The sequence below is a fragment of the Erpetoichthys calabaricus genome, chromosome 14 (genome assembly GCF_900747795.2).
Source record: "Erpetoichthys calabaricus chromosome 14, fErpCal1.3, whole genome shotgun sequence".
Classification (NCBI taxonomy): Eukaryota; Metazoa; Chordata; class Cladistia; order Polypteriformes; family Polypteridae; genus Erpetoichthys; species Erpetoichthys calabaricus.
This window is the reverse complement of record NC_041407.2, coordinates 106,667,005-106,694,941: the sequence shown is the minus strand read 5'-3', so window position 1 is coordinate 106,694,941 and position 27,937 is coordinate 106,667,005. Positions and strand designations below refer to the sequence as shown.

General features: G+C 44.3%; 1 protein-coding gene and 1 long non-coding RNA gene across 2 annotated transcripts in view; one reads left to right on the top strand and one right to left on the bottom strand.

Moving 5' to 3' along the window:
- Positions 1-27,937, bottom strand: part of LOC127530168 (uncharacterized) — a 556,902-nt gene that overhangs the window by 151,740 nt on the left and 377,225 nt on the right. The window lies entirely within an intron of this gene.
- The window catches only part of fam171a2a (family with sequence similarity 171 member A2a), a 109,794-nt gene that overhangs the window by 65,701 nt on the left and 16,156 nt on the right, over positions 1-27,937 (top strand). The window contains exons 3-4 of the mRNA XM_028818589.2: positions 11,392-11,484; positions 24,579-24,737. Coding sequence (XP_028674422.1) covers positions 11,392-11,484; positions 24,579-24,737 — 252 coding nt within the window. The remainder of the gene's footprint in view (positions 1-11,391; positions 11,485-24,578; positions 24,738-27,937) is intronic.

Genomic DNA, 27,937 nt, shown 5'->3' with positions numbered 1-27,937 from the left:
CACTAGGGACCACCAATGCACCTAACCTGCATGTCTGTGGACTGTGGGAGGAAACCCACGCAGACACCGGGAAAACATGCAAACTCCACGCAGGGAAGCGAACCCACGTCTCCTAACTGCGAGGCAGCAGCTCTACCGCTGCGCCACTGTGACACCCTCTCTACAAAAGTTGAGTACTCAGTTTTTTAAATAAATATGTTTTAGTTTTTTTTATAGTTAGTAAAGGTTTGGCGGTAGCCTGGTTGCTTTGTTTGATTATAAGATCCAAAGATTCATCCATTTTCACAACCCACTGAGCCCAGTATAGGATCACGGGGTGCTTGTCCCTCACACACGAGTGTCAGGGGGCAAGCCTAGAGCCAATGTGAGGACCACCATCATAAGCCAGTTTAGTGGCTGAAACGCTTGTGTTAAGGATGTTGGAGAAATCCAAAGGGGAGATTCAGGGAGAACGTACAGAAACCACAAGCTGTGGATCGCTTGAGCAGCAACACTAAACACTGTGTCACTGTGCTGTCTAAATGTCATATTAAATGCCAATGTCACATTACACAACTTTTTTTTTTTAATTGAATTTTTTAAATTTTTAATTGAAATTATTAAAAGCAAGTAACATCCCATACAAGAAAGTTAAACTTAGCAAAACTAAATTCAATTCAACCCCTCACCTATGAGAAAGAGAAGAAGGCTAACAGTCAGAGAAAAATTTAAGAGTAGATAAGAGAATCCATCCAACCCGCTATATCCTAACTATAGTGTCACGGGGGTCTGCTGGAGCCAATCCCAGGGTGCAAGGCAGGAAACAAACCCCCAGCAGGGGGCCAGCCCACACACCCACCAGGGACAATTTAGAATCGCCAATCCACCTAACCTGCATGTCTTTGGACTGTGGGAGGAAACCCACACAGACACGGGGAGAACATGCAAACTCCACGCAGGGAGGACCCGGGAAGCGATCCTCAGGTCTCCTTACTGCGAGGCAGCAGCGCTACCACTGCGCCACCGTGCCGCCCGGAAGAGAATCCTTTTCCCCAAAATAAAAACTTATTCGAAAATGTTATTGATTAGATCCTTGCCAGGTTTTAAAAATGTTTTGCACAGATCCTCTAAATGAGAATTAGATTTTTTTTTCCAATTTCAAATACAGTAAAACCTTGGATTGCGAGTAACTTGGTTCTGCGAGTGTTTTGCAAGACAAGCTAAAATGTGTAATAAATTTTACCTTGATAAACGAGCGAGGTCTTGCAATGCGAGTAGTACGTATACGTTTTCTCTGCCGAGCTTCACGTGATCACAACTGAGCTGATGGTTCTTCTCTCTCTCTTGCTGCGGGATTGTGGGTAATCGTCTCCCATGCTCATTCACAGTCAGCGTGCCTCACTCGTATAGTCAACATCCATACAAGCATATACTGTTTACTATAGCATGGTGACCACGTGTGTGTGTGTGTGTGTGTGTGTGTGTTGTAACATGTGAGTCCCTCTCTTGCACCCCAAAGCACGAGGCTGAGTCTCAGTACTTTAGCAACACCAGCTTTATTCAGCATGAAACAGGAACAGCAGGGTGATTTATTGTAGCGGGATCTGTCACCCTGCTGTACACAGACACAGAAGTCAGGCAGGGTCATGGCTGGGTTATACTGTGCCCTGCATTAATCAGAATCAGAATCTTTTTATTGTCATTGTAACAAATACAGTGAAATTAGGTGCAGTCCCTGCTGTGTCAAAATATAAATAAATATAATTAGAAAAGGGTAGGAAAGGATAAGAAGAAAAGAGGTAGAACACAAACATTCAACACCAGACCTTAATTGCACATGAACATTATTGCACAAGATGTCATCTACTGCACTGCTGCATTGGTAGTGATCAGGTGGCATTCATTGCCTTAATAGCGACAGGGTAGAAACTGTCATTCAGTCTCTTAGTCTTTGTTTGGATGCTCCTCTATCTTTTGCCTGATGTCATGAGTGGGGTGTGAGGAGTCTTTTGAGATGTTTTCCGCTTTCCTGAGGCAGCGAGAGCAGTGCAGTTCATCCAGAGAGGGTAAAGAGCAGCCGATGATCTGCTGGGCAGTCTTTACGATCCGCAGAAATGTCTTCCTCTACGCTGTTGTGCAGCTGGAAAACCCAACGGCAGAGGCAGTTAGCACAGGATACTCTCGATAGTGCAGTGATAGAAGGACGCCAGCAGTTTTTGGGGAATGTTATTTTTCCTGTGGACTCTCTGCTGAGCCTTCTTCGCCAGCTCAGGTGTGTTCACACCCCAGGACAGGTCTTCCATGATGTGGACTCCCAGGAAGCGGAAGTCTGACACTCTCTCCACACAGTCCCCTCAGATGTAGAGTGGTTTGATGTCCGTTTTCTTTTTCCTGAAGTCCTCAACGAGCTCCTTGATCTTAGTTGTGTTCAGGAGCAGGTTTGTATCACCCATCGACGGCAGGCTCTTACAGCAGGTCCGTGATCTTTTCGGATTCACTTTTACGGCGAACTGCTACAGCGCTTGGGAGCTTTGCGGTTGCTTCGGGACGCTCTTCCGCGTGTCGTCACATTGGGTGGAATCCCAAAACAGTTTGGAAACCTTACAGTGTGTAAAGTATTTTTTTTTTAATTTTGTGTCCAAGTGTAGCGAATCTTCAGGCAAAAGCAACTGTCATTAGAGAGGCTCCTTGTTAAAGTCGCAAAAAAGAAGAAGATTCCAATGAGCCAACAGATAGCAGTGATTCCATTCTTCTTCTTTTGGCTGCTCCCGTTAGGGGTTGCCACAGTGGATCATCTTCTTCCATCTTCCACCTTCCAGAGGTCTGATTACTTAGACAACAGAAATTACGTGTGTACATTATGCGATGCACTAGGCTTGAGATTGTTCAGCCTCCTGGTTTAGGGGAAGGCTACAAAAAGCCATCTCAGTTCTTGTGAATTTCCCATTGGGATTAATAAAGTATCTATCTATCTATCTATCTATCTATCTATCTATCTATCTATCTATCTATCTATCTATCTATCTATCTATCTATCTATCTATCTATCATTTACAGTGACATTCACATCTATCTATCTATCTATCTATCTATCTATCTATCTATCTATCTATCTATCTATCTATCTATCTATCTATCTATCTATCTATCTATCTATCTATCTATCTATCTATCTATCTATCTATAAAAGACGGAGGACAGCCTAAAAGAAAAACATCCGTCCATGTTAATAAAGTATCTATCTATCTATCTATCTATCTATCTATCTATCTATCTATCTATCTATCTATCTATCTATCTATCTATCTATCTATCTATCTATCTATCTATCTATCTATCTATCTATCTATCTATCAGAGGTTTAAACTGTCAGTTTCAACTGTAAGGAATGGAATCAGGAAATGGAAGGCCACAGGCACAGTTGCTGTTAAACCCAGCAGGTCTGGCAGGCCAAGAAAAATACAGGAGCGGCATATGAACAGGATTGTGAGAATGGTGACAGATCACCTCCAAAGACCTGCAAGAACATCTTGCTGTAGATGGTGTATCTGTACATCGCTCTACAATTCAGCGCAATTTGCACAAAGAACATCTGTATGGAGTGAAAGTCGTTATACACAATAACCCTCTTCCTCCTCCTCTCTCTCATCTCCCTCACACCAGCTACGATTCATTTCAAAGTTAAAGTGCAGGTTAATTTGTTTGATGTATTTTTACTTTATATTTTGTATTACTGTGATCCCCCGCCACGGGTTTGTGCCTCCTTGCTCCATCCCCGTGGTGCCCTGCTTATCCAGGGCGGTTACCCCCTCGTGGAACCCCACCACCCTAACCAGTCCTTCCAGGAATCACAGCTGGGTCTGGGCTCCAGCCTCCTGCGACATACCGAAAATATCGATATCTCGATGATGGGTTTGTCTGTGTGTCACCATTTCTTGAGGGTGGCCTAGAGCTAAAATGGCTGCATGGCAAAATCCCAAACTCGAAACTTAAGCCTGTTATGAGATGACGATGTGCTGATGAGTTTTTCAGGCAAATTGTGCAAGAGAAGGAGGCGCTGTAGAGAACCCCTCAGATAGATACATAGATAGATACTTTAATAATCCCAAGGGGAAATTCACATACTCCAGTAGCAGCATACTGATAAAAAAACAATATTAAATTAAAGAGTGATAAAAATGCAGGTAAATACTGTAATTCTGAAAAGAATTATGAATTCTTCTCGCCAATTGCTATCGTAATGACTTGTTTTAGAAAGATCAACATAGATTTTTTTTTTTAAAGTATTAAATTATTTTCTGTAAGTAGAATCGATTTTTCTAAATATGTTGTACCGTAGGAAGAAGATGAATTAATACAAGCAGCAAAACGTTTTATAAGAATTAAGATATGAAATAAGTTCCACCAGACATTTATGAAACCCTCATTTTGGTTTTTGCAGTGAGATGCCCCGGGGAGAGGGATGTTAGCAACTAAAGGAACTGATGAAATGAGTTTCTTATTAATGACTGAAAAGGAGTGAAAAATCTCAAGAAGTTAAAAAATCTGAGGAGGACAAGGAAGAAAAACACTCAAAACAAGCCGATGATGGACAATCATGGAGGACCACAAAGATGCCTAACATTTCTACTTCCTAAGTGTAATACTTTACATTTACTTACATTACATGTAGGAAGTGGACAGGAAACAGACTTGGGCAGATTTGTGGACGATGAAATTTAATGTCAGTGAATGTAAAGAGTTACACGTAGGACGTGAAAATGTGAGGTTTGAATACGCAATAGGGGTCTGAAAATCAAAAGTAGGAGTCGTAGTGGACTCGATTAACTGCCAGACAGTGTCCAGAAGCCATTAAGAAGGCTAACAGAATGTCAGGTTATATAGCGCCTTGACGTGTGGAGTACAAGTCACAGGAGGTTCTGCTCAAGCTTTATAACACACTTGTGAGGCCTCATCTGGAGTCCTGTGTGCAGTTTTGGTCTCCATAAAGACATAACAGCACTAGAAGAAGTCTTGAGAAGAGCGACTGTGCTGATTCAGGGCTACAGGGGATGAGTTCTGAGGAAAGAGCTAAGCCTTTACAGTTTAAGAAAAAGAAAATGGAATGGAGGGCGGCACGGTGGCGCAGTGGGTAGCGCTGCTGCCTCGCAGTTGGGTGATCTGGGGACCTGGGTTCGCTTCCCGGGTCCTCCCTGCGTGGAGTTTGCATGTTCTCCCCGTGTCTGCGTGGGTTTTCTCCGGGCGCTCCGGTTTCCTCCCACAGTCCAAAGACATGCAGGTTAGGTGGATTGGCGATTCTAAATTGGCCCTAGTGTGTTCTTGGTGTGTGGGTGTGTTTGTGTGTGTCCTGCGGTGGGTTGGCACCCTGCCCGGGATTGGTTCCTGCCTTGTGCCCTGTGTTGGCTGGGATTGGCTCCAGCAGACCCCCCGTGACCCTGTGTTCGGATTCGGCGGGTTGGAAAATGGATGGATGGAAATGGAATGGAATGAAATGTAAAGTATGTCACACAGAAAGTTAAAATGTGAGGGCTGGATACACAATGGGAGGTCTAAAAATTGAAAGACCACCTTATGAGAAGGACTTAGGAGTCATAGTGAACTCGACGTTATCAACTGCCAAACAATGTCCAGAAGCCATTAAGAAGGCTAACAGAATGTCATGTTATATAGCGCCTGCAATACAAGTCCCAGGAGGTTCTGCTCAAGCTTTATAACACACTGGTGAGGCCTCATCTGGAGTCCTGGGTGCAGTTTGGATCTTCAGGATACAAAAAAGACATAGCAGCACTAGAAAATGTCCAGTGAAGAGCGTGAAGAGAATTAGTGCAGCGGATCGAGATGGTGACTTTAAAATGAGTTCATCAAGAACACGGGGACACAGTTGGAAAATTGTGAAGGGTAAATTTCACACATATACATTAGGAAGTTTTTCTTCACTCAGAGAACCACAGACACATGGAATAAGCGACAAAGTAGTGTGGTAGACAGTAAGACTTTACAGACCTTCCCAGCATGCCCTGTTGATTCCCAACTGTGCACAGAACTCTGGGGCTGCTGCCATCTAGCGAGTTGGGGGAGTAAAAAACCTCCCTCAACATCTTAATTGGCTGTCCATCCACCCTTTCCGGTCCTTCCTTCCAGGTCTGCTCCCTTTTCCTGGCCGTGATGCCCGTCCAACCCGTGTGGCATCTACAGTGGAAAGTGAAGGGGTCTCAGTGCTTTCTGAATCCGCTGTAAGTAGCCGTCCCATCTGTTAGGTTGGTTTCCGTTTTACACCCAGTGCTCCTCATTTCTGTGCTGGAAGACGTGGGGTCTGAAAAGGGGCTGTCTGGTATGTTTAACATCTTCCCTTTATATTAACATCATTTGTCACCATTGCCATTCAGTACACGGTGATGTGCCAGTTTTAGTGTTAAACCAACTTTGAGCAGCGATGCGCTCAGAATTTATGCTGACACAGAGGGTGATGTGAAATTCCATCCTGGAATCATGACTCACTGTTTTGGGAAGTGCAGGATTATGGTGGGTGTGCTGACTCAAGAACAGATTCCAGAGCCAAGGGCAGAGTGTTCAGTTCTGGATCTTTTCAATTCTGTAAATATATACATGCCCCCCATAATGTTTGGAACAAAGACCCCTGTTTCTTTGATTTCCCTTCTTAAAATTACAAATCAAACAGTTCAGGCATTGTGATTAAAGACCACATTGTGGACTTTCATTTGAGGAGATTTGCAGATGTTTTGGTCACACAACACTTTTTCTGTTTCAGGGCACCATCATGTTTGGCCCACAACAATGGCAGGTCTACTTAGGACGTTGTTGCATATCCGTCACATGCAATGGCTGCTTGACGTCTGCGATTCACAGACATCAGCAGGTGCTGAGGGCCTTCTCTGGTGATGCTCTGCCAAGCCTCTCATGCAGCCATCTTCCTTGTCCCCTTAAGTTTTCTCTTCAGCATATGGACGGCCTGCTTGGCTGGATTTCAATGACTTGACTGGCATGCCCATTGAGGAATTTTCCATTCTTTTCTCTTTGACAAACACCTGTGGATTTTTGGATAATTATCTTGTAGGATGAAGCACCGTCCTCCGAGTTTGGAGGATTTAGTGGAACTCAAGCAGATCAGATGTTTCTCTCCACCTCAGAATTCACTGTGTTGCTGTCGTCAGCAATTCCATCATCCATGAAGAGAAGTGTGCCAGGACCTGTGGCAGCCATACATGCCCAAGCCATCACACCCCCAGCGCCGCCATGTTTAACAGATGAGGTGGTCTGCTCTGGACCTTGCGTAGTTCCTTTTCATTTCCACACTTTGCTCTTGGCGTCACTCTGATCAGGTTCATCTTTGCCCCGTCTGTCCACAAGACCTTTTCCCAGAATTCTGCAGGCTCTCTGAAGTCCTTTGTCACAGACTGTAATCGGTTATCCTGTCCTTGTGGTTTCCATCTTGCAGTGTTTTTCTATCCATGACGTCTTCTGCTGATAGTTGTCTCTGACACGTCCACGTCGGCCTCCTGAAGACTGTGTCTGACCTGTTTGGGGGCTTTTTCTTGACTATAGTGAGGATTCTTCTGTCATAGAGATTCTTCTTCTTCTCTTCAGTTGAAGCTCTTCCTTGGCCTAGCAGTCCCTTTGTGATTCCTGAGCCCACCAGTGTGTCCTTTCTTCTTCATGATATTCCAGACAATTGATTTTGGTCATCCTCAGGTTTTCCCGATGTCTCAGATGGTTTCATTCTTGTTTTTTCAGCTTCACGATGGCTTCTTTAACTTTCATTGGCACTGCTCTTGTCCTCATGTTGAACAATGGCAGCTACAGACCCCAAAGGGTAGAAGTGAGTCGAGGTGTTTTATGAAGCCATGAAACCCACCTGAGGAATCACAAACACCTGTGACGCCAACTGTCACAAACATGATGGAGCCCTGAAATGGGGTGACCATCAAAATGTGGTGTGTTCGAAATCCCCTTGTTATGAATTGAGTGTAATTCTAATGGGGATGAAGGTGGTGGCCTCCAAGAAACCCACAAACAAGACCCATCCTGTTATGAAGGGTTTGTTTGTTTGTTTATTTATTTGTTTGTTTGCTCACTTATTATCAAGTTTATGTGCTTCCAAGAGCTCCCATTTGGAGTTTTAATGACAAGGAGTTCATTTTTTATATACTTTGTTATTCCTTCAGGGGAAATTGTCTGGGCGGCACGGTGGCGCAATGGTAGTGCTGCTTCCTCGCAGTAAGGAGACCTGAGGTTCGCTTCCTGGGTCCTCCCTGCGTGGAGTTTGCATGTTCTCCCTGTGTCTGCGTGGGTTTCCTCCCACAGTCCAAAGACATGCAGGTTAGGTGCATTGGTGGTCCTAAATTGTTCCTAGTGTGTGCTTGGTGTGTGTGTGTGTGTGCCATGTGGTGGGCTGGCGCCCTGCCCGGGGTTTGTTTCCTGCCTTGCGCCTTGTGTTGGTTGGGATTGGCTCCAGCAGACCCCCCATGACCCTGTAGTTTGGATATTGCGGGTTGGATAATGGATGGATGGATGGAAAATTGTCTTTTCACTTGAGCTATGGAGGTCAGAGTGCTGGGTCAGCCATTCTACAATGTAAGGTTAAGAGTGGGATTTGAAGTGGCAACCTTCTAGATACCAGTGCAGATCCTACTTGCATTCATTACTTCCTACAGTGTTAAATTTTGGATTTAGTCATTTATTTTGAACCATTTTTTGACAGGTGTTAACTTTTTGAGTGCCTCACTGTTAAGATGCCATTGCCGTAGTTGGAGGGTTGGGGTGAGGGCCTCGGAGTCAAACAAAATGTGACAGGTCATCCTCTGAATTGATGACTAGACTGCTGACCAATGAATGAGGCGGAGGGGCAGATCTTCAGTTCAAAAAGTCGGTGCCATGTGACTTTAGTTTCCTGTTTAGCGGGGGTGTGCAGATGCCCTTTTGGTCACTATATATATTGTAAGTGCCTAGGAGGATGGACAGGCATCCTAGACAGGAATGAGGAATATGTCTTGCCCGGCCGGGAGGCCTCAGGTGGATGGACAGGCGTCCCAGCCAGATTTTTATTCAGTACCTTCCCTGGCTGGGAAAAAATGGAGGGACAAGGAAGAGCTGTTTCTGGGTGCTATTTAATCCCTCACTACGGTAGGTGGCAGCTTCCCTGGGGTGGCGCTCCCATTCATACTCCCACAGGGCACCTTAGGAAATGTAGTCTTGGTGTGTGGGTCCCACCAGAGGGGGCTTTAAGAAGTGCTTCCAGGCTTTAGTCATTTGAAACTGGAACTACTCCTGGGTCTGGCATAAAAGAAGCCACTCTGCCTCATCCAAGGGAGTTGATTCTGAAGGAAGTGGATAAAGCTTGCCTGGAGGAGACACGGAGGATTTATTGTGGAGAGAAGTCTTTGTTTTGGAGGATTGTGACCTGTAAAAGGTGTCCTGTTTAAATAAAGATCAGTTTATATATATATATATATATATATATATATATATATATAATATATTGCAAAATAAAGACAAAAACACAGTCAAAGTTTTGGGGGGATTCCTAAGATACTGTAGCACAAGCAAAGGAAATGACGTCTTTACAGACAGAGTTCAAATCGGAACTGACAAAAGTGTAAATGATGGTGGTAGATATAGTAAATTTTGCAGAATGTGATGTCATGAAAAGGTGGGATTGAGGATTGGAACTGGAAATGATGTTACTGGGTGGATTCTTCAGTTGTTCTGCTGGGATAGAGGAAAAAGAGTTAGAGGGCATCGCCAACCCCTGGTTTGGCCGGTAATTGCATCTATTTCAGCCCATAAACTGTCTCCCAAGCACATGTGTGTGACGATAGATAGATATATATAAAACGCACTATATAATAGATAGTTAGGAAAGGCACTATATAATAGATAGATAGATAGATAGATAGATAGATAGATAGATAGATAGATAGATAGATAGATAGATAGATAGATAGATAGATAGATAGAAATGAGAGGCACTATATAATAGATAGATAGGAAAGGCACTATATAATAGATAGATGGATAGATATGAAAGGCACTATGTGATAGATAGATAGATAGATAGATAGATAGATAGATAGATAGATAGATAGATAGGCAAGACACTATATAATAGATAGATGGATAAATAGATTTGAAAGGCACTGTATAATAGATGGATAGGAAAGGCACTATATAATAGATAGATAGATAAATAGATATGAAAGGCACTATATAATAGATAAATAGATATGAAAGACACTATATAATAGATATGAAAGGCACTATATAATAGATAGATAGATAAATAGATATGAAAGGCACTATATAATAGATAGATAGATAGATATGAAAGGCACTATTTAATAGATAGACAGATAGATATGAAAGGCACTATATAATAAATAGATGTACAGATAGATATGAAAGGCACTATGTAATAGATAGATATGAAAGACACTATATTATAGATAGATAGATAGACAGATAGATAGGAAAGACACTATATAATATATAGATGGATAAATAGATATGAAGGGCACTATATAATAGATAGATGGACAGATAGATAGGAAAGGCACTATACCTATAATAGATAGATGGATGTATAGATAGGAAAGACACTATATAATAGATAGATAGATAGATAGATAGATAGATAGACACTATATAATAGATAGATGGATAAATAGATAGGAAAGACACTATATAATAGATAGATAGATAGATAGGAAAGACATTGTATAATAGATAGATGGATAAATAGATATGAAAGGCACTATATAATAGATAGATGGATATATAGGAAAGGCACTATATGTAAGTATGTAAGTGTATGTACTGTTTGTATGTTGCTTGTTATGTATGCTTTTTATATTTTGTGTTGTTTTATTATCGTCAGCTACTCTGAGGAGACACACAAATAAACATTTAATTGTGCTGTTGAATATTATGACATTAATCTCATCTTGGCATGACTGTCTTCTTTAAATCAAATCCACAGTTCAGTGGTCTTTCCGCTGTTTGATTCAAGCATTCACCGTCTTTTCGGTGCCTGAATTGTCCCACCATCTCCTCCTCCTGACGTTTAGGCTGTCAAGGCTCCCACTTCACCCTTGTGGCCCTCCCCTGTCCTTGTCCTGAAATAAACGCACCTTAAACAAAGTGCCTCATTTAAAACAAGTGGAGCTTTAGTTTTACCCCATCTTTAATTTAATGGGCAGCATCTTTTTAGTTAGAACTTTACAATGATAACTTTTATGATGCAGACTGTTACATCTCAAGAGAGCTGAATGTCAGTTACTGTTAGCTGCCAGCTGGTGCTGGGCGCCTATGAAGGGGCGTATTGTATGACAGAGTGGTGGACAGACTGGCCGCTGACTGATTCATTTCTCTCCTGTTTTGTCTTTCTTTCTTTTGCAGTGTATGCCTCGGTGAGTCTCTACCTTCTCCCTCAGAGGCCAGCGACTCTAATTCTCTTTGATGATGTTGTTCAAGTTCTCCTGGGCGCACCTGGTAAGTGACCTCCGAGTGGTGTCTGTTGAGCAGTAACATGACTAATGCTGCATATATATGAAGGTTTGTTTTTTAAGAGCGAGTTCAATTTTAGGCTCATTTAGCTGAAAGAGCCTCTGTGAAGGTGGCAGCATTTGGACTCTACGTGGTCTTCTTTACTGCCCAGGTTTCAGTTATTCGAATTTCAGTTGTTCCGTTTACTCCAGTCCTGTGCCTTCCTGCTGACGCGTGACATGTTGCTTCAGTCAGTCCAGACAGAATGTGTTCTGCAGCCGTGTCTGAGGGGCCTCATCTTGAAGCCAAGTAATGAAGGAAGACACGCATGTGATGGTGCCGCCGGCCAGGTATGGGAGCTGGCAGCCGTTCTTTCTGGCCTGCGCGCTGCTGTTATTTTCATAGATGTTTTGGAATGGACAAGTGAAAAAATAATTAATGTTGCATTATGTTTGATGATTTCCTTCCTTTAAGGTTTTCTTCCCAGCTTTCAACTCATCTTTTTTTTGTTATTTCGGCTTGTTTGCCTTCAACTTCAGTTACGGTTGGTTAACTAACTGAGGCCCCGAGGGGGCATTCCAAACCCTGGACACAAGTCCACACACAGAGTTCCGGGTTCAAATCCAGCCCTTTTATTTTCAATAACTTGTACCTTTTACAGGCTTCCTTCCTTCAGTGTTATAGCAGCTCTCCCACACTACAGTACAGCCCCTCGTAACGCCAGCAGTCCCTCTCTTTGCATATTGTATTCTCCTTCAGTTCTCCCAGGGGAGTGTGTGAGAGGGGGGCTTTTTTAACTCCAGACCCAGGAATATAATACAATACAATACACAATACATTTTTGTATAGCCCAAAATCACACAAGAAGAGCCGCAAGGGGCTTTAGCAGGCCCTGCCTTTTGACAGCCCCCCAAGCCTTGACTCTCTAAGAAGACAAAGAAGAACTCCCAAAAAAACCTTGTAGGGAAAAAAATGGAAGAAACCTTTGGAAAGGCAGTTCAAAGAGAGACCCCTTTCCAGGTAGGTTGGGTGTGCAGTGGGTCATCCACAATACAATAATGCGATAGAAATGTTACATGTACGGAGCAGAATTCAATACCAGATGATATCCCATAATATGATTTGGATTTATTCAGAGTCCTGCAGACCTCGGCCATCAAGCGCTGAGTCAGCGCTGGGCCAGCCAATCCGATGAAAGGACCCCTCTACCTGCGATCCTCCATTAGAGATGACTTTACCTCAGGCAGGTAGAACAACTTGGCAGGTGGGCCGTGGCACTAAGTGCCACATTTGAGTACCTAGAAGAGAAACGGAATAGATGAGGGTTAGTAACAAATTAGAACTATCATGTTACTTATGTTTTAGTGCTAATGACCAACAAACAGAGATGCAGTCTCCACAGTTAATCAGCAGCTCTAGTCAGGGTGTGCTAAACTGAAGTTGAAAGCTGAGACCGAAGGGGCATCTCTTATAGTAGCAGGCAGACCAGTCCACAGTATACTTCTGGTCTCTAGGAAACACTTCTGGGTCTGGCAGGACGACAGCGGTCCCTGTATGGTTACTATCTGACAGCTCACCCTGGTGGCCCCCACGGAATCTGACATGGCAGGCCCATGACACCAAAACTCCCATGCTGGCCTGGAGACATCCTGTGGTAATGTGCCTTACTGGCATTACCTAGAATTAAATAAAATTTGTCAAGTGTCCTCTGCAGTGGAGAGGCATTTGTTTGTAATAAAAAGTTAAAGTACAAAGAAAGGAAACTTGCCTTATTCCTTTCTTATACTATTGGAGATAGACATCTTCACAGACCTTATTAGCACCTTTTGGAGAGTGTTGCGGTAGGTCTCGGATAGACTGGTGAGACAGCCTTGCCATTTACCGGCCGGGATTGGCATTGTCGGTCCTCCAGTCCTGCGTGTGCCTCCCGCGACACCGTAATACTAAAAGAGTAAAAGAAAGGGTGAAGCGTCATACTGTTAGTTTGCCGCGGTTGAGAAAAAGGGATCCCATATAAGTAGTTGTTTGGGCAGTAGCTCAAGGGTAAGGACGTGAATATTTAAAGTGCTTACGTTGCTTTAAGGCAGGAGCGCAGTTGGCGTCTCAACAACCGGCACAGCTATGCGCGTGCGCGCCGGCTGCTCGATTTAATATAGCATTTTTGCAGGGCAAGAGACGCCACTTCTCGCCGACGAGTTCTCGTAATCGCACGGTTATAGGGATGACGTTGGACAGTTTAATTGGTCGGTACAAGGGCGCCGAATATAAAAGAAACTCATTGCCCCAGAGCGGGGTGCTTTTCTGATTAGACCCTCTAGGAGAAAGGTACTAGGTAGAACAATTTGACGAAATTACCAATCATTGCGGCTTGTGCTTTGTTTATTTTTGTAAATATTTGTTCCTGTATATAGATATAAATATCTCTATAGTAATTTTTGTTTGATGGAGGTATTTATTGTGGGTTGTGGTTTTAACTGGTGCACTGTTGATTTTTGTATATACACATTTAGTATTTTGAATATTTTTGTTGTTGGTTCTGCAATGCAACATCATGACTGCTAAATTTTATAGCCACTATTTTGGGATTTATTTGCTGACTGTTTTTGTGTGTCCTTAGCGGTATCGAACTGTGTTTAATTTATAAGTTCCGCAGGACATTATTATTATTTTTTTTGTTTGTTGTTAAGTGCACCTGTAAATAAAAATTTCACTTAATTTTTCAAAAAACCTAACCCTTTTTGTGTCGGTGTCTCCCTGTCTTCCATTATCATCCTGGTCACACTCGGTCCCATTTACTAGATATCCAGAGTGTAGACTGGTGTTTTTATTTCCCACTACACGGGATGTCACACATCCATAATGGGGCTTGCCAGACAGGATGCTGCCACTCAGTGTACAGGAGGACGCTCTGCCCATGGTGCTGTCATTCCCTGTTCCCAAGTCCAGATTGTTAGACCTCGAGCCCCACTGTATAAGTTGTAACGTCCTTCCACATCCAGGTCCTGGCATGGAAAGGAGATACTGTTATTCCCTCCCTGGCCTTCTGCTATCAAATCCTCCGGGCCAGGTAAGGGTGTGGGGGGTCCACACCAGCTGGGACATCAGCTGTCCCTCACACTGACATATTAACTTCATGCAACATCTGAACTTGACTGAAAATGATTGGCTTGTTTTTGGTCTGGAAGAAATCCATTTGTTGCCAAATTCTTCTATTGCTTTTATAATTAACATTTTTTTTAAAGATAAATGTCCTCTGAGAATCTTGATGTCCGCAGTCTTGTGCTCCCTCCAGTAGACTCCTACGTCAGCGCCACTTTTTGAAGAGTGACAGGACCTAAATTGAAAACTTCTTAGGTGCCGGCAGTGTGGTGTAGTGGCTAATGATGGAGCGGATGAAGCCTCCTTTTGAAGCTTTCTCCTGATTGTGCCGGAAGAAGATCCGATGCTTCGAAAATAGTGACATCGGGTGGGTTACAAAGGTCACAGCAGCCATGAGCTCGACACAGCCCAATTCTTTCTCGCTCATTTTACTGTAATCACATAGTTACTGAAACACTAAAAGCCCAAGAACACTCTGTGCGTTCATTTTGATCTTATAATAATCGTGTTCTCATTAGTCCTAAAGATGTCATTTGCTGCCATTATGAGTATTGTCCTTGTAGCAGCGCTCCAGTGCTCACCTGCGCCAAGTCCTCGTCTGGTAGTTCACTATCCTTAGAACCACTTGCTGCTGCAGCAGGTGTTGGAATTGAGACGTGGGCAAGCTTTATCATCTCCCCTGCAGCTGCCACTAAACTGCTCATTTGTATGATGGCATGCCAACTAATACAGCTGGCGACTCAGGAACAAGCTGATGCAGCCTGACAGCGCTGTTACTATAGCGATGTAAACAACAAATGCATCCAACAGCCGAGACGCCACCGTGCATTCATTATAAGTCACCACTGATTCATAATTATGTGACAGCTTTATCACGTCAGAGTGGTTTTTGCTGTGAGGCAATGTGAATGATTATTATTTTTCCATTAGTACTTTGGAAATAAGAGAATCATAGCAGGATCTAGGGAAAGTGCTTGTGGGGCTGGGCACACGTAAGGCAGCAGCTGTGCCACCGTGCCACCCTGGACTAAAATGGTGCATTCAAATTCAACTGCACCTTAATGTAATGAAGACAACAAAATGACCACCTGTGAAGTAAAATAGCTTAGCGAAGGGGCTCTAAATTTGATTAGAGAGCGTTTAAATAACTAAACTTTAATCCCCTGTTTATAACATGCTGCAGGATCTCAAGAGTCTTCTGTGACGGCTCAAGTCGATACGTTTGGTTATCAGATGACCTTCCTTCAATTGTCTTTGATTGTCTTTTATTTTTTAATTTAATTATTGTTTATTGGAAGAATTTGTCAAGAAAAGAGAAATATAAGAAACAAAAAAAAAAAAGTGCATTATTTATTTTTCTCTGATCCTTACTGAAACTTCTTGACTCCGTGACTCACAGATCAATAAAATTCATAATAATGGAGCACAGAATCCCCCCGGGACACATCAGCACGAGGAGTCTCTCAGCTAAATGTTCTCTCCTTATTAATAATGCACACTGGGAGATCAAATGTGGTGATACAGGAGGACCTGAAATGCACATTTTTAAACTAAACAGAGAACATTGGCTTTTAGACATTTTAGAGCGAATGCTGATTAAGAACAAAGGGGTTCAGTACTCTTTATAACATCAATACGGGGGTCTGATTCGTATCTTTCATGATGGTAACTGAAGCCCTTTTGAAAGCACAGAACACCTGCAGTGGGCTTCACTTACAACTGGGGTGAAAATCCACTGCTTAAGAAACAGCAGAAGACACAAAGGCATAAAGAGATGCAAAAACACACACAGATGGACACACAGACCGACACACAAACCGACACACAGACGGACACACAAACCGACACACAGACGGACACACAGACAGAAACACAAACCAACACACAGACGGACACACAAACAGACACACAAACCGACATACAGACAGACACACAAACCGACATACAGACAGACACACAAACGCACACACAGATGGACACACAAACCGACATACAGACAGACACACAGATGGACACAGACAGAAACACAAACCAACACACAGACGGACACACAAACAGACACACAGACGGACACACAAACCGACACACAAACCGACATACAGACAGACACACAAATGCACACACAGACGGACACACAAACCGACATACAGACAGACACACAAACCAACACACAAACCGACACACAGGCGGACACACGGATGGACACAGTGTTCTCACGTCAACAGAAAGAGCCGTCCAGTATTATTGTTACCTAAAAATCGCCGTCGTGGAGTGGAGTCTGTTTCTCCTCACTCACGCGCCAGCCTCCGTTCGAGTCGCTGTACCCTTTGCCACATGTCTCTGCTTAGCTAGTGATACCTGTTTGTTTAGCGGACATTATCATCTAGAGATTGTTAAGGAGTAACGTTGGACATTTTTGAGAGACAGAGATCAGAGCGCCATGTGTTTTAGAAGGTAGCTGCTGATTGTGAGAGATATCATGGCCACACGGAGGACATCCTCCTGTCAGAGCTGAACACCATCAGATACAGTGGCAACGTTTAACGTTGGAGTGTACCTACCTTCCACTTGGTCAGAGGTACCTTGCCAACTTTTTACATTTTTGACAACGAGATCACAACTACCTTCTCGCCCCGATAGTAAAACCAAAAATATTGTATACGAAGAGGGCCTCGAATATGAAAGCTATCAATATAAATTCTTCTCAATACAAATTATTACATTTTTTTTTTTTATTGATTTTAAAGTTTGTCCTGTTTCACTACCGGAGCTGTCGGGGGGGACAGCTAGTATACAGTATCTCATGTGAGTACACCCCTCACATTTTTGTAAATATTTTATTCTGTCTTTTCATGGGACAACACTGAAGATATGACACTTTGACACAATGTAAAGTAGTCCGTGTACAGCTTGTATCACAGTGTAAATTTGCTGTCCCTTCAAAATAACTCAACACACAGGATTAATGTCTAAACCGCTGGCATCAAAATTGAGTACACCCCTAAGTGAGAAAGGTCCAAACTGTGCCCAATTAGCCATTTTCCCTCCTCGGTGTCATGTGACTCGTTAGTGTTACCAGGTCTGAGGTGTGTTACATTTGGTGAAAAATGTCCAAATTGTGCCCAAAGTGTCAATATTTTGTGTGGCCACCATTATTTTCCAGCACTGCCTTAAACTCTCTTGGGCATGGAGTTCACACGAGCTTCACAGGTTGCCATTCCTCCATAACGGAGCTGGTGGATGTTAGAGACCTTGCGCTCCTCCACCTTCCCCACAGATGCTCAATAGGATTTAGGTCTGTAGACACGCTTGGCCAGTCCAGCACCTTTACCCTCAGTTTCTTTAGCAAGGCAGTGGTGGTCTTGGAGGTGTGTTTGGGGTCGCTATCATGTTGGAATGCTGCCCTGTGGCCCAGTTCAGTATGTCACAGTGCATGTCGGCCTTCATGGTTCCCTCAATGAACTGTAGCTCCCCAGTGCACTCATGCAGCACTCCCACCACCATGCTTGACTGTAGTCAAGACACACTTGTCTTTGTACTCCTCACCTGGTTGCCGCCACACACCCTTGACACCATCTGAACCAAATAAGTTGATCTCGGTCTCATCAGACCACAGGACATCATTCCAGTAATCCATGTCCTTAGTCTGCTTGTCTTCAGAAAACTGTTTGTAGGCTTTCTTGTGCATCATCTTTAGAAGAGGCTTCCTTCTGAGATGACAGCCATACAAACCAATTTGATGCAGTGTGTGGCGGACGTATGGTCTGAGCACTGACAGGGTGACCCCCCACCCTTTCCAACTCTGCAGCAATGCTGGCAGCACTCATACGTCGATTTTCAAAAGAGCACCTCTGGATATGACGCTGAGCATGTGGCACTCAACTTCTTTGGTCGACCATAGTGAGGCCTGTTCTGAGTGTCAGACCTGTCGCTGTGTGGTCTTGGCCACCATGCTGCAGCTCAGTTTCAAGGTGTTGCCAGTCTTCTTATAGCCTACGCCATTTTTATGTAGAGCAACAATTCTTTTTTTCAGGTCCTCAGAGAGTTCTTTGCCATGAGGTGCCATGTTGAACTTCCAGTGACCAGTATGAGAGAGAGAGTGTGAGAGCGATAACAGCAAATGTAACACACCTGAGACCTGGTAACACTGAGTCACATGACACCGAGGAGGGAAAATGGCTAATTGAGCACACTTTCTCACTTAGGGGTGTACTCACTTTTGATGCCAGCGGTTTAGACATTAATGGCTGTGTGTTGAGTTATTTTTGAGGGGACAGCAAATTTACACTTTTATACAAGCTGTACACAGACTACTTTACATTGTGTCAAAGTGTCATATCTTCAGTGTTGTCCCATGAAAAGATGGAACTCAAATATTTACAAAAATGTGAGGGGTGTTCTCACTTTTGTGAGATACTGTATATACAGTATTGTGGCAGGAGGCTGTGGGCCAGACCCAGCCGGGACGCCTTGGCAGGACCGGTAGGCAGTCTATACATCCCCCGGGCCACGAGGGGGCAACTGCCCTGGATAGTGAGGGGACCACGGGGACGGAGCGAGGAGACTCAAACCCTCCATCGTGGAGATCTGCACTTCCGCCACACCTGGGAAGGTGGTGGAAGGACCTTCCAGGGATGCCCAGAGTGCTTCCGGGTGCTGATGCGGCACTTCCACCACACCAGGATGTGCCGCGGGAAGGACATCAACGAGCACCTGGAGTTCCATGGAAATCCAGCTCCTCTTCTGGCAGCACTTCTGGGTGTGGTGGAAGTGCTGCATGCCATGGCTGTGGAGCTGCCCACAGTAGGGTTGTGCTTCTAAGCTCCAAGCCCGTGGCCCCGATGCAAACCAGGGGACTGCCCTCTTGTGTCCCAGGGGAGGTAGTGCTGTTGACATGTCCTCTCCATTTGGTCCTCTCCTCAGAACAGAGTCCAGACCGGACAAGTACTATCACAATATGTGTGTGAAAGTATAATATGAGCAAATGAGAAGTTCCAATTTGACATAATTAACGTACAGATCCCGGGTCACAACTGATAAAGTGTTGCATTGTCAGCGGTGATCAGCATGCATGCAAAGTTTGAAGGAAATCGGTTCAGTAAACGTGGGTAAAAAAATTGATTGCAAAATTCGAGGCAGACAAACAGAGAGGTCTGAAGTTGAATGAAATCATGAAATAATAAACATCAAAATGGTGTAAACCAGTGAGGACCAATGAGTCCATACTGAGCCCCCCAGGCCTTCCTTATGTTGTTATTGTTTTGTGTGCGTATCACCCAGTAGCTGCGGTGGGTTGGCACCCTGCCCGGGATTGGTTCCTGCCTTGTGCCCTGTGTTGGCTGGGATTGGCTCCAGCAGACCCCTGTGACCCTGTGTTCGGATTCAGCAGGTTGGATAATGGATGGATGGATTACCCAGTGGTTGGTACACACAGATGTTTGGGCCGGTCACAGTTAAAGCCAACATAATAATAATCCTTTACATGTATATAGCGCCTTTCTCACTAATCACAGTTCTCACCACACAGGTAGGACCTGGAAAGCGATCCCACCGCCTCCTTACTGCAAAGCCACTGTGCTCCTTAAAATCCCACCTAAGCACAGCACTGAATGGCCGACTTTGAAGCCATTTCGTCAAATCTTGGCGTATTTTTCATCAGTCGGCCATCCGTGTTGTGCTCCATTCAGAATTCTTTTACTCGGCCTGTTCCCCCCACTTCTCTGGCAGGCCAGGCACGATGAGAATTCCGCCATCATGATCTCCTTTTATATCTCGCTGATCCCCTGGAATGAGCTCCGTCCCTCCACAGGAGATTTGGAACAGCTGGACCAAATGCCTTCATTTCTCCTTTCATCCCAGACACGCAGGGTGGGGTCCTGGACTCTTTGCGGAAGGAGCTTTTACCAGCCGAGGAGGGGCACCATTTGTGGCATTCCTGGGCCCCGTCACATGCCGTCTTAGTGTTTGCTCTCAGGATTTATACGCCGAGTACAACTGAGCGCAAATTAATCTGCGATAAATCTGAAGAGAGCAGACAGACAGTCCACACAGCTGCAGCTGATGGCCATAAAATGAAGTCTCGGAATTAGAGGGCCGTGATGTGCCACATTAGGTTTGACAGTCGCCGTCTCCTTATCGTCAAGGCGTCCTCACTGATCCCCTGCTTACTTGTTCGGTGCTCTGTCCTGTCACCTTGTTCTTCTTATTCTCGTTCTAATCTTTGGAGGGAATAATATTAATGGGTATTCTGAAATGTGGACACATTGGCTGGTCCTCTTCCAGCTGATTGCTGCATGCCCCCTGTAAAAAAGTAACAAAGTGAAAAGCCATTGTCCCCTTTGAGATGCCACCGAGTAAAGTAAACCAAGTGTGACAAGAGATCGAGTGTTGCTTCTTCTACACAGATCTTCGAAACACGGCCTGTTGGGACCCCTAGAAAAGATCACAAGTACAGTGCATCCTTAAAGTATTCACAGCACATCACTTTTTCCACATTTTCTTATGTCATAGCCTTATTCCAAAATGGATTAAATTCATTTTTTCCTCAGAATTCTACACACAACACCCCATAATGACAATGTGAAGAAAGTTTACTTGAGGTTTTTGCAAATTTATTCAAAATAAAAAAATTGAGAAATCCCATGTCCATAAGTATTCACAGCCTTTGCCATGAAGCTCAAAATTGAGCTCAGGTGCATCCTGTTTCCCCTGATCATCCTTGAGATGTTTCTGCAGCTTCATTGGAGTCCACCTGTGGTAAATTCAGTTGACTGGACCTGATTTGGAAAGGCACACACCTGTCTATAGAAGGTCCCACAGTTGACAGTTCATGTCAGAGCACAAACCAAGCATGAAGTCATAGGAATTGTCTGTAGACCTCAGAGACAGGATTGTCTCGAGGCACAAATCTGGGGAAGATTACAGAAAAATGTCTGCTGCTTTGAAGGTCCCAATGAGCACAGTGGCCTCCATCATCTGTAAGTGGAAGAAGTTCGAAACCACCAGGACTCTTCCTAGAGCTGACCGGCCATCTAAACTGAGCAATCAGGGGAGGAGGGCCTTAGTCAGGGAGGTGACCAAGAACTCGATGGTCACTCTGTCAGAGCTCCAGAGGTCCTCTGTGGAGAGAGGAGAACCTTCCAGAAGGACAACCATCTTTGCAGCAATCCACCAATCAGGCCTGTATGGTAGAGTGGCCAGACAGAAGCCACTCCTTAGTAAAAGGCACATGGCAGCCCGCCTGGATTTTGCCAAAAGGCACCTGAAGGACTCTCAGACCATGAGAAAGAAAATTCTCTGGTCTGATGAGACAAAGATTGAACTCTTTGGTGCGAATGCCAGGCGTCACGTTTGGAGGAAACCAGGCACCGCTCATCACCAGGCCAATACCATCCCTACAGTGAAGCATGGTGGTGGCAGCATCATGCTGTGGGGATGTTTTTCAGCGGCAAGAACTTGGAGACTAGTCAGGATAAAAGGAAAGATGACTGCAGCAATGTACAGAGACATCCTGGATGAAAACCTGCTCCAGAGCGCTCTTGACCTCAGACTGGGGCGACGGTTCATCTTTCAGCAGGACAACGACCCTAAGCACACAGCCAAGATATCAAAGGAGTGGCTTCAGGACAACTCTGTGAATGTCCTTGAGTGGCCCAGCCAGAGCCCAGACTTGAATCCGATTGAACATCTCTGGAGAGATCTTAAAATGTCTGTGCACCGATGCTTCCCATCCAACCTGATGGAGCTTGAGAGGTGCTGCAAAGAGGAATGGGCGAAACTGGCCAAGGATAGGTGTGCCAAGCTTGTGGCATCATATTCAAAAAGACTTGAGGCTGGAATTGCTGCCAAAGGGGCATCGACAAAGTATTGAGCAAAGGCTGTGAATACTTATGGACATGGGATTTCTCAGTTTTTTTATTTTTTAATAAATTTGCAAACAGCTCAAGTAAACTTTTTTCATGTTGTCATTATGGGGTGTTGTGTGTAGAATTCTGAGGAAAAAATGAATTTAATCCATTTTGGAAAAAGGCTGTAACATAACAAAATGTGGAAACAGTGATGCGCTGGGAATACTTTCCAGATCCACTGTAACTGGAGTGGAGTGGGTTTTCAAACTTGCTGCGGGTGTGATGAGGATGGTTGAGATGAAGAACGAGGACATTGGTGGGGTGGGTCGGGGGTCAGCTCAGGTTGGATGGTTAGGAGACAAAGTCAGAGAGGTGAGATGGCGTTAGTTTGGACCTGTGCAGAGTTAAAGATGCTGTATATATTGGGTGAAGGGTGCTAAGGATAGAGCTGCCATGAAAGAGGAGAAGAGGAAGGTCTAAGAGAAGGTTTATGGATGTGGTGAGAAGACATGCAGTTGATGGGGGTGACAGAACAAGATGACGAGGACAGAAAGAGATGGAAGAAGATGTTCCACTGTGGCAACCTCTAACGGGAGCAGCCGAAAGAAGAAGAACAATTTAGATCTAAATCGTACTCAGTAGTTTCTATGCAACCCCCCGCCCCCTCTCCACACCCCCCCATGCGCTTGTATGGACCGAAACATAATGTCACACCCAGAGGTGTCCTATTGGATTGAGGTCAGGTGAGTGAGCGTGGGGGCCAGTCAATGGGATCAATTCCTTCTTCGTCTCGCCACTTGAGGCCAGGTATTGTCGTGCACCAGGAGGAACCAGCATAGGGTCTGACAATGGGTCCAAGGATATCATCCCAATACCTAAATGCAGTCAAGTTGCCCACCGTTGTCTAGCCTGTAGAGGTCTGTGCGTCCCTCCATGGATATGCCTCCCCAGATATACCATCACTGAGCCCCCCACCAAACCGCTCATGCTGAACGATGTCACAGGCTGCATAACATTCTCCACGGCTTCTCCAGACCCTTTCACGTCTGTCACATGTGCACAGGGTGAACCTGCTCTCATCTGTGAAAAGCACAGGGCGCCCACCAGTGGTGGACCTGCCAATTCTAGTATTCTATGGCAGGGCCTGTTAAAGCCCATTGCAGAAACTTCTTGTGTGATTTTGGGCTATACAAAAATAAACTGTATTGTATTGTATTGTAAATGCCAATCAAGCTCCACGGTGCCCACTAGAGGACATCGGGCCCTCAGGCCACCCTCATGAAGTCTGTTTTGATTGTTTAGTCAGAGACATTCACACCAGTGGTCTGCCTGCCTGCTGGAGGTCATTTCGTAGGCTCTGCCAGTGCTCATCCTGCTTCTCCTTGCCCAAAGGAGCAGATACCGGTGGGTCCTGCTGATGGGTTATGGACCTTCTATGAGGGGCCCTAGAGTAACTGCCTGTCTGTCTCTTGGAATCTCCTCCATGCTCTTGAGACTGTGCTAGGAGACACAGCAAACCTTCTGGCAATGCCACATATTGATGTGCGTGCCATCCTGGAGATGTTGGACTACCTGTGCCACCTCTGTAGGGTCCAGGTATGGCCTCATGCTAACAGTAGTGACACTGAGCATAGCCAAATTCAAAACGAGTGACAAAACAGATGAGGAGGGAAAAACGTCAGTGGCCTCCCTCCACCTGTTAAGCCATTCATTCCTGTTTTGGGGGTCTTCTCATTGTTGCCCCTCTAGTGCACCAAAGCAACTAAAACTGATGAACAAGCCCCTCTGCTTTTTAACTGAGCAGATCAACAGCCCAGAAGTGTCATTGACTTGATGCTGTACTCGGATTCATTTTATTTTTTTGAGCAGTTTATTATGAAGATGTTTAAGGTCCATGGGACTGTAGCCAACAACCAAAGAGGATAATCGACCCCAGAATGGGCAGATGGACAGTGAGAATGGTGGACAAAGATCCATGGACAGCTTCCGAAGATATCCAGTCTAAACACTAAGACCCCCCCATCAGGGTCTGATCGCACCTTCTGTCACTTTTTGAGTCAAGCTATTGGGTTCTCAAAGTACACCTTTTGGTCAGATGGGGGGGGTCTTGTTTAAACAGGGAACTGTAACACTTGTGGTTGTTTCTATTTACAGGTTCGAGGAACCAGCCATGGATCCAGTTCCAGAGGAAGACTGTTCGCCTGCCGCCAAACTCCACTTACACCGAGTTGTCAGCAGTCCTGACCACAGCTAAAAGTGAATATGAGATCGGGGGCTTCCCCTACTTGATCGGACTAGAGGGCAATGGGACAGGTGGGTGAAAACAAGATGGCGCAGTCCCTGAACTTGGCCAGCCCCATCGTAAATGAGCTCATCTGGTGCCCGTTAGTGTGTGACACCTTGTCATTTGTGGTGGGTGACATTGTCGGGTTGGACCTTTTCATCATTATTACAGTGGAAAAAAAAAATCTAAACAGATATTGGGAACCAATGAATTACCTGGAAATCGAGCACCTGACTGGGAGGGCCAATAAAATTGAAAAGGGGGCGGGGCTGACCCTACCTAAAAGGGTGAAAGCGCAGTGGCAAGAGGGAGGGGATAAGAGAGGTGAGGCACAGCGCCAGAGAAATAAACTGTGCCACCTACAGGTGACCCCAGGTGCATTCATGGAAGCCAAGAGGTCTTTTTGAGTTAGAGGAACATTTTACCCTTTAAGGGAAAACATGCAGTGTGGGACTTGTGTAAATAGCCCATTCATTTGTTAATAATAATAATAATACATTTTATTTATATAGTGCCTTTCCCTTGCTCACAGGTGCTTTGTAGCTCATTGGGGGTCTCGTGTCCCACTCCTCTGTCGATTTATTTGTTGACAATAATCATCTGTTTTCAGTCCTCATTTTAGTTCTGTTAGATGTGCTGTGTCCTTGTTGTGTGGTTTGGAGGGAAGTAGTGCTGGTCACTCTGACTCGGGATCATTTATTTATTTATCGTTTTGCTGCCACTCTAGGCATTGGTAGCAAATATTATAATCGTTCCCTCCCAGGATGGATAAAGCGTCCCAAGGAGCAGTACAGATTTCAGCCATCATAAATAAAGAGGCACGTGGAGGACTAGACTGCCTTTGGAGCAGCGAGGTGCGGTGAGGTTCATGGCTGGTGAGGCTCTGATTCCTTCAGAGTCAGATTTACAAACATATGAATACTCAACTGGCAGCATACGCATTGACTTCTGGTTATGTTTCATATCTCATCAGCATTCTTTAAAACACACATCGGTAAGGCACATATTTAGCTAAGAAAGAACAGCGAGAGAGAGCGGAGAGAGCGCATTTGCTCCTCACCCTCCACATGTTCTAAATTTGCCGCTGCAATTTCACAATTCAAACCCATTTTAATACAAATGAAAGTCTAGAGTGGTATACTGTACAAAAAAAAAACAGATTTCAATTTTGACCTTAATTGAAATATTTAGTTGTTTTTAAAAGCTTTTAATTCTGATGCTTTAACGAATTTTAATGCAGACTGTTCAACAAAAGAACAAGAAAAACAAAAGAATATTTTCAAAATTTTTTTAGGTCAAAATTTTGTTTTTTAAATATTGGATTGTTTTTTTTTTCTTAGCCTGAGCCCATTTTTTTTATAAAATTAAAAACCGTTTACAGTCTTACCTTTATTTGTAAATGAAGTCCATGCGCCTATCCTTCTCCACGAAAATCACCGTCACTTTCTTGTAAAAGTCCTTATTTTCCTTTAGTTTTAAAAATCTTAATCTTCTATTTTGTCAATCAGTCGGAACAAAAAATTAAAATAAACGGGCCGCTGCAGTGCACGCGACTTTCTGATCTCGCTAACTTATCGGCGCCTCTGCGTAGAAGAACAACAGCAACGAGCACCTGCTGGGCTCACATGCGCCCCCTTCAGGGCGCCACAGTACTGTCGGCCTCACCTTAGGCCTTCGATTAGCAAGACTAGATAGATAGATAGATTGATAGATACTTTATTAATCCCAAGGGGAAATTCACATGATAGATAGATAGATAGATAGATAGATAGATAGATAGATAGATAGATAGATAGATAGATAGATATGAAAGGCACTATATAATATAGATAGATAGATAGATACTTTATTAATCCCAAGGGGAAATTCACATGATAGATAGATAGATAGATAGATAGATAGATAGATAGATAGATAGATAGATAGATAGATAGATATGAAAGGCACTATATAATAGATAGATAGATAGATACTTTATTAATCCCAAGGGGAAATTCACAAATATGTCACACACATTCATTAAAGATATTAGCCAGACTGTGGAAAGTCAGGGTGTATAATAAATGTGTCTGCAAACCTTATATTGGTGACATACAGAGAGACAGCGACAGCCATCAAGCCCGTGTGTGAGGAGAGCGCTGTCCGAGATGAGGTGAATCTCGTCGCTGCCGCACCTCGCGTTTCTCCCCTGTGTTTGTACAGGTAATGCTCCAATTCAATTTGACTATAAAAATGATCAAAGTTATTGGAGTCATACAGAAAACAAATTTATAGCTCAGACCAATGGACACATTTATTTTATGTTATCATTATTAGTTTTTTTACTTTTCATCACCTGCCCCCCTTGATTGCACGTCCCTGCTTTGGAGTACTGAAGACCATTAAACCTATCGTTGGTATGAGAAATGCTGCTGATTTTTTTCGTATTATGTTTAATTATTCCTTTTTGATAACAACATAAATCCAGTTATGGGCGGCACGGTGGCGCAGTAGGTAGCTCTGCTGCCTCGCAGTTGGGAGACCCGTGTTCGCTTCCCGGGTCCTCCCTGTGTGGAGTTTGCATGTTCTCCCCGTGTCTGTGTGGGTTTCCTCCGGGCGCTCCACTTTCCTCCCACAGTCCAAAGACATGCAGGTTAGGTGGATTGGTGATTCTAAATTGGCCCTAGTGTGTGCTTGGTGTGTGGGTGTGTTTGTGTGTGTCCTGCGGTGGGTTGGCACCCTGCCTGGGATTGGTTCTTGCCTTGTGCCCTGTGTTGGCTGGGATTGGCTCCAGCAGACCCCCATGACCCTGTGTTCGGATTCAGCGGGTTGGATAATGGATGGATGGATAAATCCAGTTATCTAGCACAACATACAAAGACGTAGGACATCTCACTAGTGTTCAGTTTACACACACTTGAAGCATCGGCTAATTAAGGGACTTGCTTAAGGTCACACATGGAGAATTAAACCAGCAAGTTTGGGAAATTAAGCCCCATAATTTAACCACAAGACCCCTCAGGTCGAGGAAGCTAAGGCAAGGCGGGCGCGGGGCTTGAATAGTACCAAGATTTGCTGCTACCTACTTATGTTAGTTCAGGATTATGGAAAGTCAAAGGCTCCCAGTCCTGAAACGAAGCCAGGATGGCACACTAGTCAATTAGGGGGCACACTCACACACATACCCACACTTATGGAGTGCCAGTTTAGACATGAAAGAAAAATACCCAGGCGGACACATTGGGACATG